This window comes from Ammospiza nelsoni, chromosome 6, assembly GCF_027579445.1.
Source record: "Ammospiza nelsoni isolate bAmmNel1 chromosome 6, bAmmNel1.pri, whole genome shotgun sequence".
In the NCBI taxonomy this organism is placed as follows: Eukaryota; Metazoa; Chordata; class Aves; order Passeriformes; family Passerellidae; genus Ammospiza; species Ammospiza nelsoni.
This window is the reverse complement of record NC_080638.1, coordinates 29,028,964-29,044,928: the sequence shown is the minus strand read 5'-3', so window position 1 is coordinate 29,044,928 and position 15,965 is coordinate 29,028,964. Positions and strand designations below refer to the sequence as shown.

The following is a 15,965-nucleotide window of genomic DNA, read 5'->3' as shown; positions in this document are numbered from 1 at the left end:
CATCCCAGTTCTCTCATCACAGCTCACAGTCTGATTGATAGTAACACTCTGATCCTACCTCAGCCCAAACTCTTGCTCCAGAAAAGTTAGAGATGGAAACATCTGGAACTGCCCACATGTTTTCTAAACCATTTGCAAAGTGAAGGTGGCATAGAAAGCACAACATGCACAATGCAGCACTTACTATTACACCATCTTGTAGTGTCTGTTCATCTTTCAGAGCATCGGCGCTCCTCCTTCTGTTATCCAACCCTTCCTCTGCCTCCTCTTCTTCCTCCTCTTCCTCCTCCTCCTCCACATGCCCCTGTTCCTCACTGAAGATGTCCCTTCTGAGAGGAAGAACACGTGCAAACCTATGGGAACTCTTCACCAGAAGACAAAGGAACTGTTAATTTTGATTCCTGTAGGTAAATGACATTATGTGACACAGGACACAGATTTGTGAGTCTGGACTCCTGTGGAGAAGCCAGATTGTTTGTGCTTTTGATTTGACCAGTAAATGAGACAATACACAAGACTCCAAACCACAGCCCAAAAGAGGTGAGAGAAATGTAGGAAATTACTTACCTTGATGTCAACTTCAGCTTCATCTTTCATTGATCTCTCATTAGCACCATCAATATCCCCAAAGATTAAGGTCCCATTCCGACCAATTTTCACCTGTTTCTTGTATGTGTAGTAGAATTCTACACATTGAGCCACTGTTTTGGTTTTTATCTGTTGTTTAAAAAACATAAAACTCCAGTGGATTACATGATTTTAAAAAGATTTATAAATAATTACTAGGGGTGCAATAAATATACTTTGTATTTTCTTTCCTTAGTAGTTTCCATTCCACCACAGCTGCTGTTCAAGCCTCTTTTTCTGTGTCATATTCACCTGTCTGCCTCATCCCCCAGCATATCCCCTACTGCCACTGTTATTCACTGAGAACTAGAGGACAAACTTTCCAAAGAAAAACTGGTTAATGTAAAGGTGACAGAACCTGGAACTCTGTAAGCTTAATGCACCTCTTAGCCTCTGAAATGTTCCAGTTGAGCTATCAGGCTTGACAGCAGCTTCTCAGTTTTATGGAGGAGCTTTATTTTGCAGCAGCACTTCAGAGAAGACCAGACCAGAATACCAATCCAAAAATGGAAGTGAAGGTTTGCAGCCCCTTCCCGTTTTGGCCATGTGCATTTTGTAGGCATATGGTGGTGGACAATTATCAGCATGGACTTGTGACCATCTACATATTCTGCATCAGTGATTTCTCTGAAATGTTTGGAATATATTTTCAACTTCTGAGCTTTTGCAATTTAAATGTCTTTGGGGATTTTATTCAGTAAATACGCTTGCAGTTCCTGGTTTTGCACTCTCCTTCAGTGATTCCCCCCTTGCTGACAAGTCATACCTCATCAAAACATGGGAGTGATCATTTCTCCTATCATTGTCACAACACTGGAGAGATCTAAAGGATGCATCATTCTCATATCCTTCTTTGGTCCTCTCCATCAGTGGCAAAGATGTGTTTCTTTTTAGTTTTATCAGCAAGCCATTTAAGCTAAACACTGCCAATGCTCTATAAATGTGCTCTGCAGAGGAGATAGCTGTAGCATTGACTTATGGAAGTAATGCAGTTTAAATGCCAGGGTTAAGCAAAACAAACATGATTGCTTAGCTTTCTGGTGAGATTTCATGCTGTGCTGGAGGCTGACATTTCTCTGAAATCTTTTGAGTGTGGGACCCAATGCTAGACCTAAAACTGAGGTTTCAGAAAAATCAAGATTGAACTTCCTGTATAAAATGTTCAACAAACATGTAAAAATGTATCATAAAAACAAACAAAAGTAACTTACAAGCTTTTGGACCAAGAAAAAGTCTTTTTTGTAGATTGCAATGCCTTTGTTGAATAGCTTTTTTTCGGCAACCTTCCACTTGTCTGATCCTGTAGGTAAAAGTAAGTTATAATGAAAACCCATATAATTTCAAATGTTTACTCTTCTTCATACCTCTTCTTCATGTTTGCCTTAAATAAGACCAGTACACACATGAGGGTGCAGTCTCTCCTTGAGCCTACTACAGCAAAACTGCAGACTGCTGTTAACTCCTCCCTTACTGCTCCACCCCAGCTCTCCTCCCAACACTTCCTTTGTGCTAGATCAAGTGCTCATCACCACAGGTTAACTCAGCTCAGCTTGCAAAAACCACTCAATTAGATGAACTAAGATGTTGCCCAAGCAAGGTGAAGTGACACACTTCATGGTGACCCAGTCATAAGATTTTATAGTAGGGTGATGGTGGGGCAGAAGAACAGGATCTTCTCTTTCAGCAGCAATCTGTACTTGAAGATTTGCTACATCTCCAGTATTCCTCAAACATTCCTTGCCTCTAACAATAACATTCTCGAATCCCCTCCTTCCTTATAGATATTCTTCAACTAATCTTTGCCAACAACTACAGTAGCAATGCATAGTAACAAAAATGTATTTTCTATGCTTTGTGGTACCAGCTATTAAGACATCTCTCTACCACTTTATATCAGATCTTTCAGGTGACTTAGGTCTCTCCAGATCACTGAAATCAGTGTCAGACAGCTGACTATTTTCTAATTAGGTGCATGACAACAAAGCTAGCTTATGGCATTTAAATTTTGACTAAACACTAACAGGTATTCATAGCTGGCTGAGGCTTCTTCAGCAAGCTTGAAAACTACTCCCCATAAAACCCCTGCTTAACTCCACCCTGGAAACTCATGCCAGAGAGGCTATGATTCTAAGGTTACCACAGCCTTTCTTGTACATACTGGCTATCCTTCTACGTTCTCTTTGTCTTAGTGCAAGGGATTACCTTCCCTTTTCCCCATAAAGAAAATGAGAACTCATACCTATCCCAATACACATGCACATGTTCAGAAGGATACAGTGTTTCTTACATTTAAAGTGTCTTAATTTGCATAAGCAAAAATTCTGGCAAGCCATCATTTGAGTTACAAGAGAGGACTGCTCTATTAATCTTCTTGTAATGTAACAGAGTACCCCAAAAAATCAGACAAGGATATAAGCAGGTAGCACAGAGTTGTTCTGGTTGACAAACCTGTGTAGTGATAATCTGCCAAAGGGTGGGTAGGTGGTCTCACTGGATTCTTCAACAGCAGTTTGGTCAGAGCTCCCTTGGATAAACACAAGTAGAAGAATTACTTTAATGTTTGGGGTATTAAAAACAAAGATCAGGCAATTGTCAATCCCCTCTTTTCTATGGCAAGCTAACAGAAAAGAAACAGAGCACAATTTACCACTTGGGACAACTTTAAAAATCACATTCTTGACTGCCCATCTACTCTTGGGTACAAGAGGCAAGTGGTACATTCTTGGCACCTCTTCACATCTGTGAATTGACACAACCACCAGGGTACTGGGAGAGAGCTAATTCCATACATAGAGACCTTGCATCAGTTTCCTCTCATTAACCAAAGGCCTATTACATACATATCCAAACATGCTGCCCTAAATGACACCTGTTTTACATATCCAAGTAATTGTAATTTGATCTCACTTGACTGAGCATTATTTTAAAATAAATCAGCAGTCACGTGACTGAAAGATGACACACACAAAACTCCCACCTCTCAAGCTGCTTTTTAGTTTTCATTTAAACCAGAAAGCTTTCAAATTCTGTAGGAAGGAGACAACAGAATTGTGCTTCCACTGGCAGTTTAAACCACCTGAACAATGAGTTCCTGCTGTCAGAGGCAGTCCTGCTCCTCTCTAATGCCAACAGCAGCATTCACAACAATGGGCTGCCAGAAACCTAACACACACACACACAAAAACTACTTTCTGTTTGATTTCTTCTCTGATGCAAGTCCATGCAGTCTCACAAGTGTCAGTGTCACAGGATGGGAAACAAGCAGCCAGGCAAAAGTGTGGGATACTCCTGAATACAGGGCAGATTTATGCCAGTCTAAATCAGTCATAGAACTATAAAAAGACGATAAAGCTTTGCTGTTTGCTCTGCTCTTTGATATTACCTCCCAGAGGTATCAAAGGGCAATAATGAAAGTGTATAATTTCTTACAATACTGGTATAAAATTAGCAGGACAGTTGTTCTGCAGACACAGACAGAGAAGTCAAATGGATCAACCAAGACACTGCCCTCTGACTCAGCTTTCAGCCCCAGCCTCTTATTTTTCCCTTCTACACAGTAACCTTTCCAGGAAGACAACATCCAAGATTAATTTAGAAGTCTTGGCTCACTTGCCCTGATAGACTGTCAGTGTGTTTGTTAAGAAGCCAAACATGTCCAAGTTGGAAATACAAAAGTAAGTGCACACGGCACTGTACATTGGTCAGAACCCACATCAGGGACGTACAAGGGACACCGAACAATGGGAACCAGATGCACTGAAAGGAATTTTCAAGGCTCTCCTCTCAGGAATGAGAGGTTACCTGACCTGCCTTAACATCTTTGACCACAACTGAGGTGAACAGTGGGGCAGACTCACCAGAATGCTTCCTTTTTCTTCATGTAAGAAATGCAATGCGAGCTCCTGGTTGGTTCCACCCCCAGGAAAAATGCTTGAACAGGCAGCAGCTAGCAGGTTTTCCACTGTTTCCACAGGGGTACCCAAAAAAATCAGAAAAGAAGATTAAAATGAAGTTTCCTACTGCATTGGCATGATTAATTACCTCTTTTGAAGGAGAAATAGACATAACAGAAAGTAAAACTCAGGGAAGCTACATGTCCTTGCAAATTTATCTGAGTCAAATTTGGACCCCAGCACTCATTAGGCTACAAGGTCATGCAGCACTATTTACACATGGAATTTCTTGCAAATCTCTTCCCCGCTCTTCCCACCTCCCTTCACCTCACACATTTCTTGAATCCACCCTTATATTGTGAATTTCCATTTCACAAAACTCTTTTTTCTCTCTTATTCAAAAATATTTCTTCCAAGCTTGCCCACTTCCTCTTCCCTTCAGGATTTATACAGAACACAACCCATGTGTAACAGAAGCAGTCAGCTCCCCAGGTCTGCTACTAGCCACCACAACTCCTGCTTCCTCATCCTGACTTCAGTCTACAGCTTGATTTTTTTTAAATACTATTACATCTAGAACATCTCTCAAAAATACAGGAGTTGAGTGTGTGTGGTTTTCAATGTTAACAAAACCAAGGAAGCTTCACTGAGCAAAAGGCCGCTCTTGGCCTGACAGAAGCAACAGTCACAGTTTTTTCACTATTAAAAGAACCAATCCTACCAGCTTCCCCTTGCCCCATACATGCAATCTGATAAACAAGTTTTGCTCCTAAAACTGTTTTCAAGACCACTCAAACATGTCACTTGAATGGTAGCTCTAAAAGATTTTTAATTATGCCTACAGTAGATACGTGGTTATCCCTACAACCACTGCAACAACTCTGCCCTCTTTAACAGCCTTCCACCTTCTTACCATTCTCTTGGGTGACTTTGTTGGTTTCCAAGTCATCCCATGGCTGCCACACCAGCTCTGCTTTATGTTCATCAGCTTCTGCCAGAGATCTGTCTTGGAGTGATGGGATTTCTGCTTGAAAGCGAGTTCCTACATTTATTCGCCTGCAGAGAAGGAAAAATGTTACAGTCAGGCCATCTTTACAATACCCAGGAAGTCTCCATCTCTGCTAGAAACACTAATGAAGAACCAAACGAAGAAACAAATGCATATACAAATGCAGGCTCTTGCATATAACACCAACAGTGTTGTAGGTTACATAAGTAACTTAGAAGTTGAGAGGTTTTACATCTATTACCAGTTTCCATTTTTTTCTCTTCCATTTTTTTTTTTATCAGCATAGGTTGAAACTGTATTTAAATTAGCATCCCCTAATAGTTGCTCAAAGAACAGTGATTGGCTTCCAATAATCATCACTTTTGGAGAGGCTCTCATATAGGGTCCTCTTATGGCAAGCTTGCTCCTCAGGCATAAGACAGGTAAGCCTGTTTTAGTATTAACATTTTGTCAGCCAACAACTGAACTAGATGTCCTTTCCAACCTAAACACTGCCATCTGGTCCAACTTCACATTCAAACCAGGATCAAAATTTGGTCCTTTATCACTTTAACACAACCTGGTGTATTCCAGGTACTCCTTCTAACAACTGAAACCAAAAATATAAAACAAAAAAATACGAAACCTGTATTGCTCATTTTGTACCAAACCCAAACCTTTTCCTTCCAGCAGCAATCTCATACTTTTACATCTGAATTAGCAGACAGATTTTTCACTACGTGCAACCCACAGAGCACTACATTTGCTTTAAGTCAAGTGACCATCCACAGAGATTCTACTCTGTATTAGCAAGTGTGATTTTGTGCACAGAGGTGGGTAAGAACCCCCAATGAAAGACTGTTCTACTGTGTACTTAATGCAAAAGTGTTCCTCATTCAGATGTCAGCCAACCACACTGGTAGCTCTTGACATAGTAAAGTATAGAGAAAGCAGCTCTTTTTTTGGAGAGAGCAGATCAGGCAGTGCCCAGAAGATTATAAAATTCTGGAGCTGCTTCACTACAAAAAAGTAAAACTCCCTGCATCCAGGGCAAGGCTTGCTATAATTCTCAATTCTTGGCTTGATACCCCACACCTAGCACAATTACCAAAGAAAGAGCATAATATAGTGCAATAAGGAATAATAACAAAAACTTCTGAGAAATGCCAACCTCCAGACTTTTCTCGTCCTCTGAAATGACACACACACATCTATTATGAAAAGCAGTTTGGAAAAGGAGTGAGGAAGCCTTGAAACAACACATAACCAGTACAAAAATCCAGAGATACCAGCAAGTGTTTCAATATGGTGTTTTGAAGTCCTAAGAGAGTCTGTTATCAAACAGGAGGAAATGGGTATGGAAGGAGAAGAAGCAAATACCTTAATTCCCTTTTCCACCCAATTCCTCATTTTGGTATTGTCATAAAACACTTGCATCATAAGATGTCATGTGTTGGAAAAACCCACGTTCAAAAAAATTACTGACTTCTAGCACACATAAAAAGATATTTTGCAAACTTTTTTTTCATCTGTAGCAGATCCAGATGTCCTTAAGGGGAACAGTTCATGTGTAAACAAAGCAATGCAGAATTAATTACCCTATACACTTGTTCCAACTTCATCACCCACTCAGCAGTAGCTCTCCTTTCAGAGCACACTGAGATGGAGCGCAGATTAATGTTCATGTGAAGTCTTCTACTCATTGTGATTAGTCTTGCTTACTGTTATGGCATGCAGTTTCACAGAGGAGGAAAGGCTTATGGATTATAATCTGCCCTTGAAGGGATGACTGCTCAAACTGACACTTTGCTGCCATGTGGAAACAGATAAAAAGGCATTTTTGCAGTCAAAACTGCACTGGGAAATTTGGGAGAGGCTGTGTCTCAGGACACAGACTCCTCTGACCTCACTTCTGAGAAAGAAAGAGACAACTGGAAGATCTGGAGGGAAAGAATGTGGGCCTTCTTGAAAGTTGCTTTTCATTTTGAAACTGAACTTGGAATATGACATCTCTGGGCTAGAAAAAAATAAAAATTTCATCTTGTACCTGCAACGCCCAAATAAAACCAGAATTCTACTGCAAGAGTTGACATGGGTAACCTAAATTTGGTCTGCTCTGAGCAAGGGCTTGGACCAGATGATCTCCAGAGATCCATTCAAGTTTTATTATTCCTCTGTTCCTCTACTGATGAAGTCTAGACTTCAATACATAAAGAGCTCTTTCCTGAAAGTACCAGTGGTGCTCCTGGGATGCCATGGGAGCTGAGTGTGGCAACATCCAGAACTGAGGCTGTGAATTGGGAAGGCAGTTCAGTGATGCACCACAGGTATATTTAAGGCTGCCTACTTCAGCAGTGACCTACAAAACCAGCAGGACACAAGGATCTGTGACAACAGCTGCCTATTGTACCATTTCACAAAGAATTAAGCTTCATTATCACATTTCCTATTTCAAATCACTGCAATTAAATAACCTTTTAAGAAGCACTAACAGAAGGCTTGGCAAGCAATTAAGACTACTATATTGGGTAATCACAAGTTAGAGTGAACTTCTGACAAGACTACAAAGCCAATTAAACATTTTTTTCTTCTAAAAAAAGTGCTTCCTGCCACATTTTCTTTAAGGAAGACACGTCTACATAACTGACCACAACAGTGCTGCCAAATATGAAATGACACCAGGTTAATAATTTGTTGTCATTAAAAGTTAAAAGCAATTTACCTCCATAAGCATCTGCTCAACAAGACTTAAGAAGACAGTTAGACAAATCTGTACATAACTCCCTTTTGGCAAAAGGAAACAAACTTGCACTACTAAGATACCATGGTTTGAAATTAACAGCAAGATTAATTTGCAAATATGAAAATTTTCACATACAACTAAAATCACAACCAACTTTATGTCAATAACTTCAGCAATTTAAGCCAACAGACACAAGACAACTGCACCACAGAGAGGTCAAAGGTTGAGACCTGAGAGGGACACAAAAAATATCTGTTCAAGAAGTTCCCCTGGATTAATGTTAAATGAACCAACAGGAGAAAGATTAATTAGGCAACTTTCAAAATAAATTTATACAACAATAAATGTGCTTATTTCAATGAATGGGCTCGGTCTAGAGGAGGCTTGCAAAGGTTACAAGAAAAGTCTACGTTCATTCACAATTGCAACATTTGCTCAGGACAGGCTGCTGTGACAAGTGCAGAAACCCTGACCTTCAAACAAGAAGGCAGAATGGGAAAAGGGCAAGGAAAAAAATTGTCAGCAAATGTACCAATCCATTTTTAAAATACAAACCATTTTGGATGAAAGCAAAAGAAGCGTTGTATTTACCTGGGGAAATTTTGAGTCAAATATCTCAAATGTTATGGGATATGCTGCAGAGTTTGAGCAGAGATTCCTGACTGCACAGTCAGATGCGGAGCCATGTGGGTGTTTTTATGCCACATGGGTGCTTTCAAGCCATGGCTTTCAAGCCATGCATCTCCATGATTAGATTTTGCAGGAGTTAATTAATTAGGTATAGTAATGAACTGGAACTACACTACCTTGCTGTAGTTCTGCAGTACTGAGCTTGAATTGATAACACGCCCAGAGCACTGGCAAAGGCTGTGCAGAGATATTTGCAGCTCTGCTCAGGTTTAGTGGGACTGACACCAAGCCTAAGCTCACAATTCCAGCTTCAACATCTCCAGACTGTGTTCCCTATTGCTCTTTCCCAGCACACAGCCAGCTAAAGACCAACGAGGCTGATTAGCTCAGGGCACACAGCCCATATGCCACTGGCCGTAGCGTTTTCAGGCTGAGCTTGCCCAGGAGAGAGCGGAGTGTTCGCAGCTGTGCTGCAGCTACAACACACCTGCAACCAGACCGGTCCATGGGAGAGCTAACCCCAGTTTTCCAAGGACATTCTGTCCTTCCTCTAAAGGAGCATCATCTTCCCACCCTAAAACAAGCAGGCAGCATACAAAGAAGAGCTCGTATAAAACAACACAGGACAGATTCCCCTTTAGGTAACTAACAGTAATTCAGCCAAGAGACAGGTGAGCATCAATAGAAAGCAGTTAATGTCACCAGAATTACATTTACCCAACCAAACACTATTTATCATATAGTGTAATTTTTAATCAAGACAACTTATATTTAGAACCACCAACAGGAATAGTTTTAATGCTTCTAAGAGATACATTGGTCACACAGGGAGCAGCTTGAAGGTTTAGGAGGAAGCAAGGAAGCACTTTTACTAAGAGACTCTGAATCTGCTGCCTACTTACGGTTCAATGCTGACCGGGGTGGCTTCCCCCACTACGGTAAGAATCGGAGGGGTAACTTCTGAACTATCTGCAACAAGAAGGAAGAACTGCTCAGCTTCACATCTGAGATTTACTTTTCACACAGCTTGCAAATCTAATCAGAGCTGTCCATCTCTGAAAAAACGTACCCCCAGGCTAAATAAAGGAGTTTCAGATGACCAGAGCCTTCCTCGCCTCAGCTCAAGATACTGACCTGGGAGAGGAACTGACTTTTCATTCCTAAGAACGTCAGCAGGGGGTGTTGCAGGTTGCTTGTGAACCCATCTTAACACCCATGCCTAGACGGAGCAACACTGCATTTCCTGTATTCTGGCTTCTCTAACAATCAGGAAGAAGCTCCATTTTCACACAAACACACCTCCTAAGGGCGTGATGTTCCTCCCAATGCTCCACAGTTCCCAATCATAAATTACGCAAGAAAGGAAAGTTAAAATGCAACTTACTTGATCGAAGCAGAGTTCTGTGACCACTTTTGGGTGTCACTGGAGGCGCAACCGAATGACCGCTTGAAGAGAGGATAGCGTTAAAATACAGCCCAGATCCTTCTCTCACTGGACTAAGGATTGGTGGAGGAGTGTAAGGAGGTAGCTCAAAGTTCCTATCTGAAGGATGGTCTGCCAGACGGACAGGTGACCGCAAGTGGCTCTGATATGGCGTAATGTTGGAATAAACAGGCGGTGCAATAAAGGTGCCAGCTTTAGGTGGTATGAACAGGGGCTCGGGTCTTGGCCGCTGCTTTGGTTTTCGGGCAAAGCCCTCTGCTTCATCCTTTGGAACAGCATCTTCGTGCTATTAGAAAAAGAAATTGCATTGTTAATTTAATTTAAAATCTCAGGTTGCTTGAAAAACAGCTTAAAATCTGGATAGAACAGCTGGAGGATGTCTCAACAATTAGCAGAAGGGGAAAGTGAGAGGAAGAACACAGGGAATGGAATGGACTGGACACAGGAACCATTAGGTAGCAGCTCTAGCTAATGTGATTATGAAGTTATATTTTACAAGAACTTCATCTGGTCCAACCTTCATGGCAGCTTCAAAAGAGAATAAAAAAGCACAGCAGAATCCTGGTACAGATACACCACAACCCTGATACAGATACACAGTGACACCAAATAGTGGTAAGAGAACAGAAGACAATAGAACAGTATTTTATTAGATGGTCAAGCATTTAAATGCAGAGAAACCTCCCCAGATGCCTCTCATTCCTGTGATATCTGAACATTCTGTTGTAGTTCTGGATAGAGGAGAAGGGAAATAAAAATATCAACCCACCCACTCATCACTACCATGCTGCAGGGGAACAATCAAGTACTGACCTTCAGAACTCAGTAAAGTTTCCATTGCATGAGAATAAATCTTCACTTTGGATTTTATTATTTTATTTACATTGAGAGATATGTGCACTACTTAGAATTTACTGGTATTTATGTATGTATGAAGAAAGCACTCTTGGTACAGACAGACAACTATTCTAGTCTTACTGTCTGGCTTTATTCACTGTTTAATGAATTTAGTGAGGCACTGCCTGGCTTTACTAGCATTAGCTATAGGTCATGAAAAGCCAGCAATGCCCAAATACATGGCAACACTATGATAAAATCCCCAGACTATGTACATTCCAAGTTCAAGCCTTGAGATCAGACTACTTAAATAGAAAAGTTCATGGCTAAAACCTGTGTGATTAAATTGAACAGATGTGCCTCATCTTTGGTTTCTCAGTGCATCCATACCTGACTCGAGGTCTCCGTGTTAGTATTACGATTAGACCGCCTCCGAGTGACTATCACAGAAGGCTTCCGTTCACAAGGAGCTCGATCGTTTGTTTGGCCTTTCTGGAGCTTTCCATCCTCAGACTTTTCCTTTTCAAGGCTCTGCAAGTCAATTTTTCTCACTGGCACAGACACAGGAATGATAAGAGGCACAAGGCTGTTATCCTCCCGGGCTTTTTTGGGAGCTGGTGAAGAACTGGCAAATTCCACAACACTCTTTGAAGCTGCAGTAGGTCCTGGAGCTGTTACTAGCATACTCTTCTTCTCCTCTGAATTATCCAGCTCCTGAGAAGAAAAATAGATTCCTAAAAATTCTGTATTACTTATGTAATAAATGAGATACCATCTCACTTTCAGTGTATATCAAGTTTCTGAAAGCAACTTGCAAGCTGAAATGGATTTGGAAGTGTTACTGGAGGTAAAAGAATATTTCGCAGGGTTATTAAAATTTCATAGAATTACTTGAGGATTGCCTGTGGTCTCAACTGCTAGAACACTTATATAGGTCATTTATAAGAATTGTTTCACTACCTATGTTTTAACATTTTATTTTCTATATGAATTTGTGTCCTGCTTTATAGCTTTTGACAACAGCTCGTCAGTTTTAGTAACGATCAAAAGCTGCAGGTTATTAATTTCAAATATTGGATTTCTGCTCCAGGGAAGACTGAACTGTGATAATATCTTAATTATATCTCTCACACACAAAAAAACCTAAACCCAGAGCTAGTTTTCCTTCATTTTTTTTTCTGACTCTGGAAAACATTAAACCTTCAAAATAAGCCAGGAAACAAGATTGAGCTCATAAAATCTACTATATCAAGAAGATCCAGGACTGCCTCGTTTCAAGGAGGCAGTTATTAGAGTTGGGCTAAGTTGCACAGAAAGGTTTATTCCATAACTGACTCTGCAGTTTACAAGCCTGACTGCTTCTTCACAGACACTGCAAATGTACACCTCTACCACACAGTGATGGAACACACACTTGTAAAGTCACAACTGGCATCCATTGTCCCAGAATAAGCCTCAGGAGAAATTAATGAGGTCTGAGGACCTGCCCTCACTTCAGGCTGGTGACAGGCTCCTGTACTTTCCCATAAAACTACCAATTTTGGGTCTGGAGGGCATTCATCATGTTCATCATGCTGACAGACATCACTGGAGTCCAATGACTCTAGATAGAAAGGGGTTCCTGTAAATTTTTGTAGCTTTCCTCCACCACTTTCTGGGTACAGCAACGCATAATGACAATGTGAATGTGTGAAAAAGCACCAATTCTGACCAATCTAAAAATTTCAGGTACTTCCTGGGTGCTACACAGACATCTGTAGGTCAAGAGACCTGAACTAATTTGCTGACTACAAGAAGGAAATTATGGCAGCTCAGAAGTGCCATAGTCACCCAAAAGTGTCACTTTCCTCTGGCTTTATGATTGGTTTACTATGCTCCTTTTATTTCCAAAACTGGGGGGCAATCAGCAAAGCACTCCTCCTCAGAGATGGGAAAGCTGACCCCTCCAAGCCAAAACAAGAACAGGAGACCTGAATAGTAGCACAGATAGAGAAAAAACACCAGTAGGGACTTAATATAAATAGTTGAGACATCCTTAAAGATGTTCTGGTCCACACTACAGCTTTTCTGATCACAAAAGTTCACACATACCTAATGTTTGCAAGACGCATGACTAATTTTGGAATTAAGCCTTTTGCTTCAGATCCTTAAACAGTTTCTCAGCTGTTTGATTATTCTCAGAGGTAAGCAGAAAGGATGGGACCTACTAAGGGATTTTTGGCTACCTCAGAATCCGTGTTGCAGAATTTGGGGCAGGAGGGCTGCTGGATCACTTCAGCAAGTGCAACACGTGGCACTTTCATTTAGACTCTTGCATAAATACTGAGGTATGAACTAGTCATCTAGAGTTCTCCAGGAAATCCACAGAAACCCATCAGACATCCTGGCATCGATCCTGTCTATCCCTCAAGCCGTTTCTAAAAATCTTAGAATTCACAGAAAAACCCAACTACAATAGCTGGAAGAACTGTTCCAAGGCCACATCTGTGATCTGAATAGAAACCACATCAGCCTTTTAGAAACACCTGCCCACATAGTGCTTTCTGCTATCATTCTGCATCATCTGCATCAAGGAGAGGCAGCTTCTGTCTGCAGTCATACCAAAGCTTGTCCATGAAAGAGGCGAGACCAGAACTACAATTCTGCAAACAAAACTTTTTTCTTCCTTTTGTTTGTAGCTGCTGGTGCCCTGCCCTGTGCCAGGGGAAAGCAGCTAGGTAAGCAAAAATGTCTTCCTTCCATAAAGGAATATTTAAATTCAGACACCCTTTAAGAAAAGCATTAAGGTTTGAGAAAAGTTTTCTGTTCTTATAGGAGACAACAAGTCATACTGAAACAATTAAGGAGTTGAGAATGTACTGCAGCCTGTAGGCAGTAACAAGCTTGCATCACCTGAAAAAAAGGCAGCCACAGGCTTGTTCCAAAGCGTCAGTCGTGACACTGCATGCAGACAGAGATTGATGTCCACAATATTATTTTTGCATAAGGTACACATACCTAGACTGGGATGTTCAAAAAACTGGTTCAAATTATGAATGATATCTTCTTCAATCAATAATTTAACTCTATGGCATTCTACACACTCTTCAGATAACCTAAGCAGAGAAGGCTTCTAGGTTGTTTTTAACAGAAAGACACTCATAAGAGAAGCAGCCCACTCTCATTCAGCAAACATATTTTCTTTTTTCTCCCTCACACAATATCCAACACCTTAAAGATGTAAAATCCATCAGACCTCTGGTAAGAATTTTATCATCTTTCAAAACCTCATCCTGAAAACCTGAAGAGATCTAAACATAAGGAGTTCTTTTGCTAGTGCCATTATGCTTGCATATCTGCAAAGAACAAAAGAGCATCTGTCAAAACACTTCTCTGGTCTTTACATTATGAATCAGACTGCAAGCAGACATGCCTTCAAACAGCCAATTTCTTGCTTCATCTCTCAGGGCCTTTTCCTAAATGCTCTATTTGCTTCTTCTTGACACTCTGTTAGTGATCCAAGTGTAATGTGAATTGCAGGCCTTCTGCCATATAATCACACAATAGCTGGCAAAGTAAGAGCAAATACACCATGCTACTATATGTAGAACTACTACCAGCTCTTTATCAAATCTGCTGGTTCAACTGGAGTTAGAGCAAAAAGGATTGAAGACAACATCAACCAAGTCAAGTCACTGTTCGGTTTCTGCTGTCCAAGAGATGGAGTAGGCTATGGATATTCAGCTCGCTTATTAGTTTAGTTCTTTCCCTCAAACAGCATATTCCTCTAAGGAAGAGATGGGAAAAAACAGTGACAGACAGACTAGGATAAAAAGGATGATGAGAACAAAATGGGCAATAAAATGCCTTTCCCTTTGTTGTCTGACTGGATAGCAACTCAGACACAAAAAGTGTAGGTAAAAACAGCTCATGTAATGTGTATTTCATCAGCCTTTGGCAAGAGAACTTCCAAGGAAAAGTGTGCCTCCTAAGAAGCGCTCAATAAAAGATTAGGCAGCAAACCACAACTGTAAGAAAAACATTCAAAAACAATCCCTCCAAAAACCCCCACTCAACTCCAAAAATCCCACCACTTGTCTCCCAATAGGCTAGTTAATTCTGAACTCTGTCATCTTGCCATATGGAATATATGCTGTTTAGTTTAGACTGATGGGATATCAAAAGGTTAGGAGTAGTGAACTACCAAATCAGTCAGCACTAAATTTCTTCCTCATTAAGTCCTACAGGAGGTCTACGGGCCCTCAGGTCATTCTTAGAAACAGGATGCTGCATGAGACAGGCCTTTGTCATGCCTGGTATTGGTCCTTCATGTAAGTGAAGCTTTCTTAGACTTTTAATATTTCAGAAATATTGAACATGTAAATTGCATTATGTAATTTTTAGATAGCACATTTTAGAAACACTTCAACTGCTGAAACTGAAAAACTGGCAGGTAACCCTAAGTCTTTTAATAGAAAAGAAAGAGAATGTTAAATTGGTAAAAAGATAACAAGTAAGCTGCTTATATCTGCCTCTCAAAATTCATCATCACCTTGAGACCTAAGCTGAAAAATTCCATATTTTCATGTCATGGGCTAAAATAATGTTTGGTGTTAGTGAAATAAAACTGTCACTTAGTGGTTTCACTATACTCCATCTCTGTTCTCCCACATCTATGAATTACAGTAGCTGAACTTACATGCCTCCACACCAGAGCTGCCCTCGTTGCACACTTCAAGATACCATCCTACACTGCATAGGAACATGACTTCCCTTCCTTTCAGCCCTACTTTGTAGTGTCAAACATGCTATATGCTTAGGGTC

General features: G+C 40.7%; 1 protein-coding gene across 1 annotated transcript in view; it reads right to left on the bottom strand.

The window, feature by feature from the left end:
- The window catches only part of MIDEAS (mitotic deacetylase associated SANT domain protein), a 53,653-nt gene that overhangs the window by 6,568 nt on the left and 31,120 nt on the right, over positions 1–15,965 (bottom strand). Inside the window, exons 3-11 of the mRNA XM_059473745.1 lie at positions 11,553–11,876; positions 10,266–10,611; positions 9,784–9,850; positions 5,434–5,576; positions 4,485–4,588; positions 3,076–3,151; positions 1,839–1,927; positions 568–717; positions 185–364 (exon numbers count right to left, since the gene is read on the bottom strand). Of these exons, the coding sequence (XP_059329728.1) occupies positions 185–364; positions 568–717; positions 1,839–1,927; positions 3,076–3,151; positions 4,485–4,588; positions 5,434–5,576; positions 9,784–9,850; positions 10,266–10,611; positions 11,553–11,876 (1,479 nt within the window). The remainder of the gene's footprint in view (positions 1–184; positions 365–567; positions 718–1,838; positions 1,928–3,075; positions 3,152–4,484; positions 4,589–5,433; positions 5,577–9,783; positions 9,851–10,265; positions 10,612–11,552; positions 11,877–15,965) is intronic.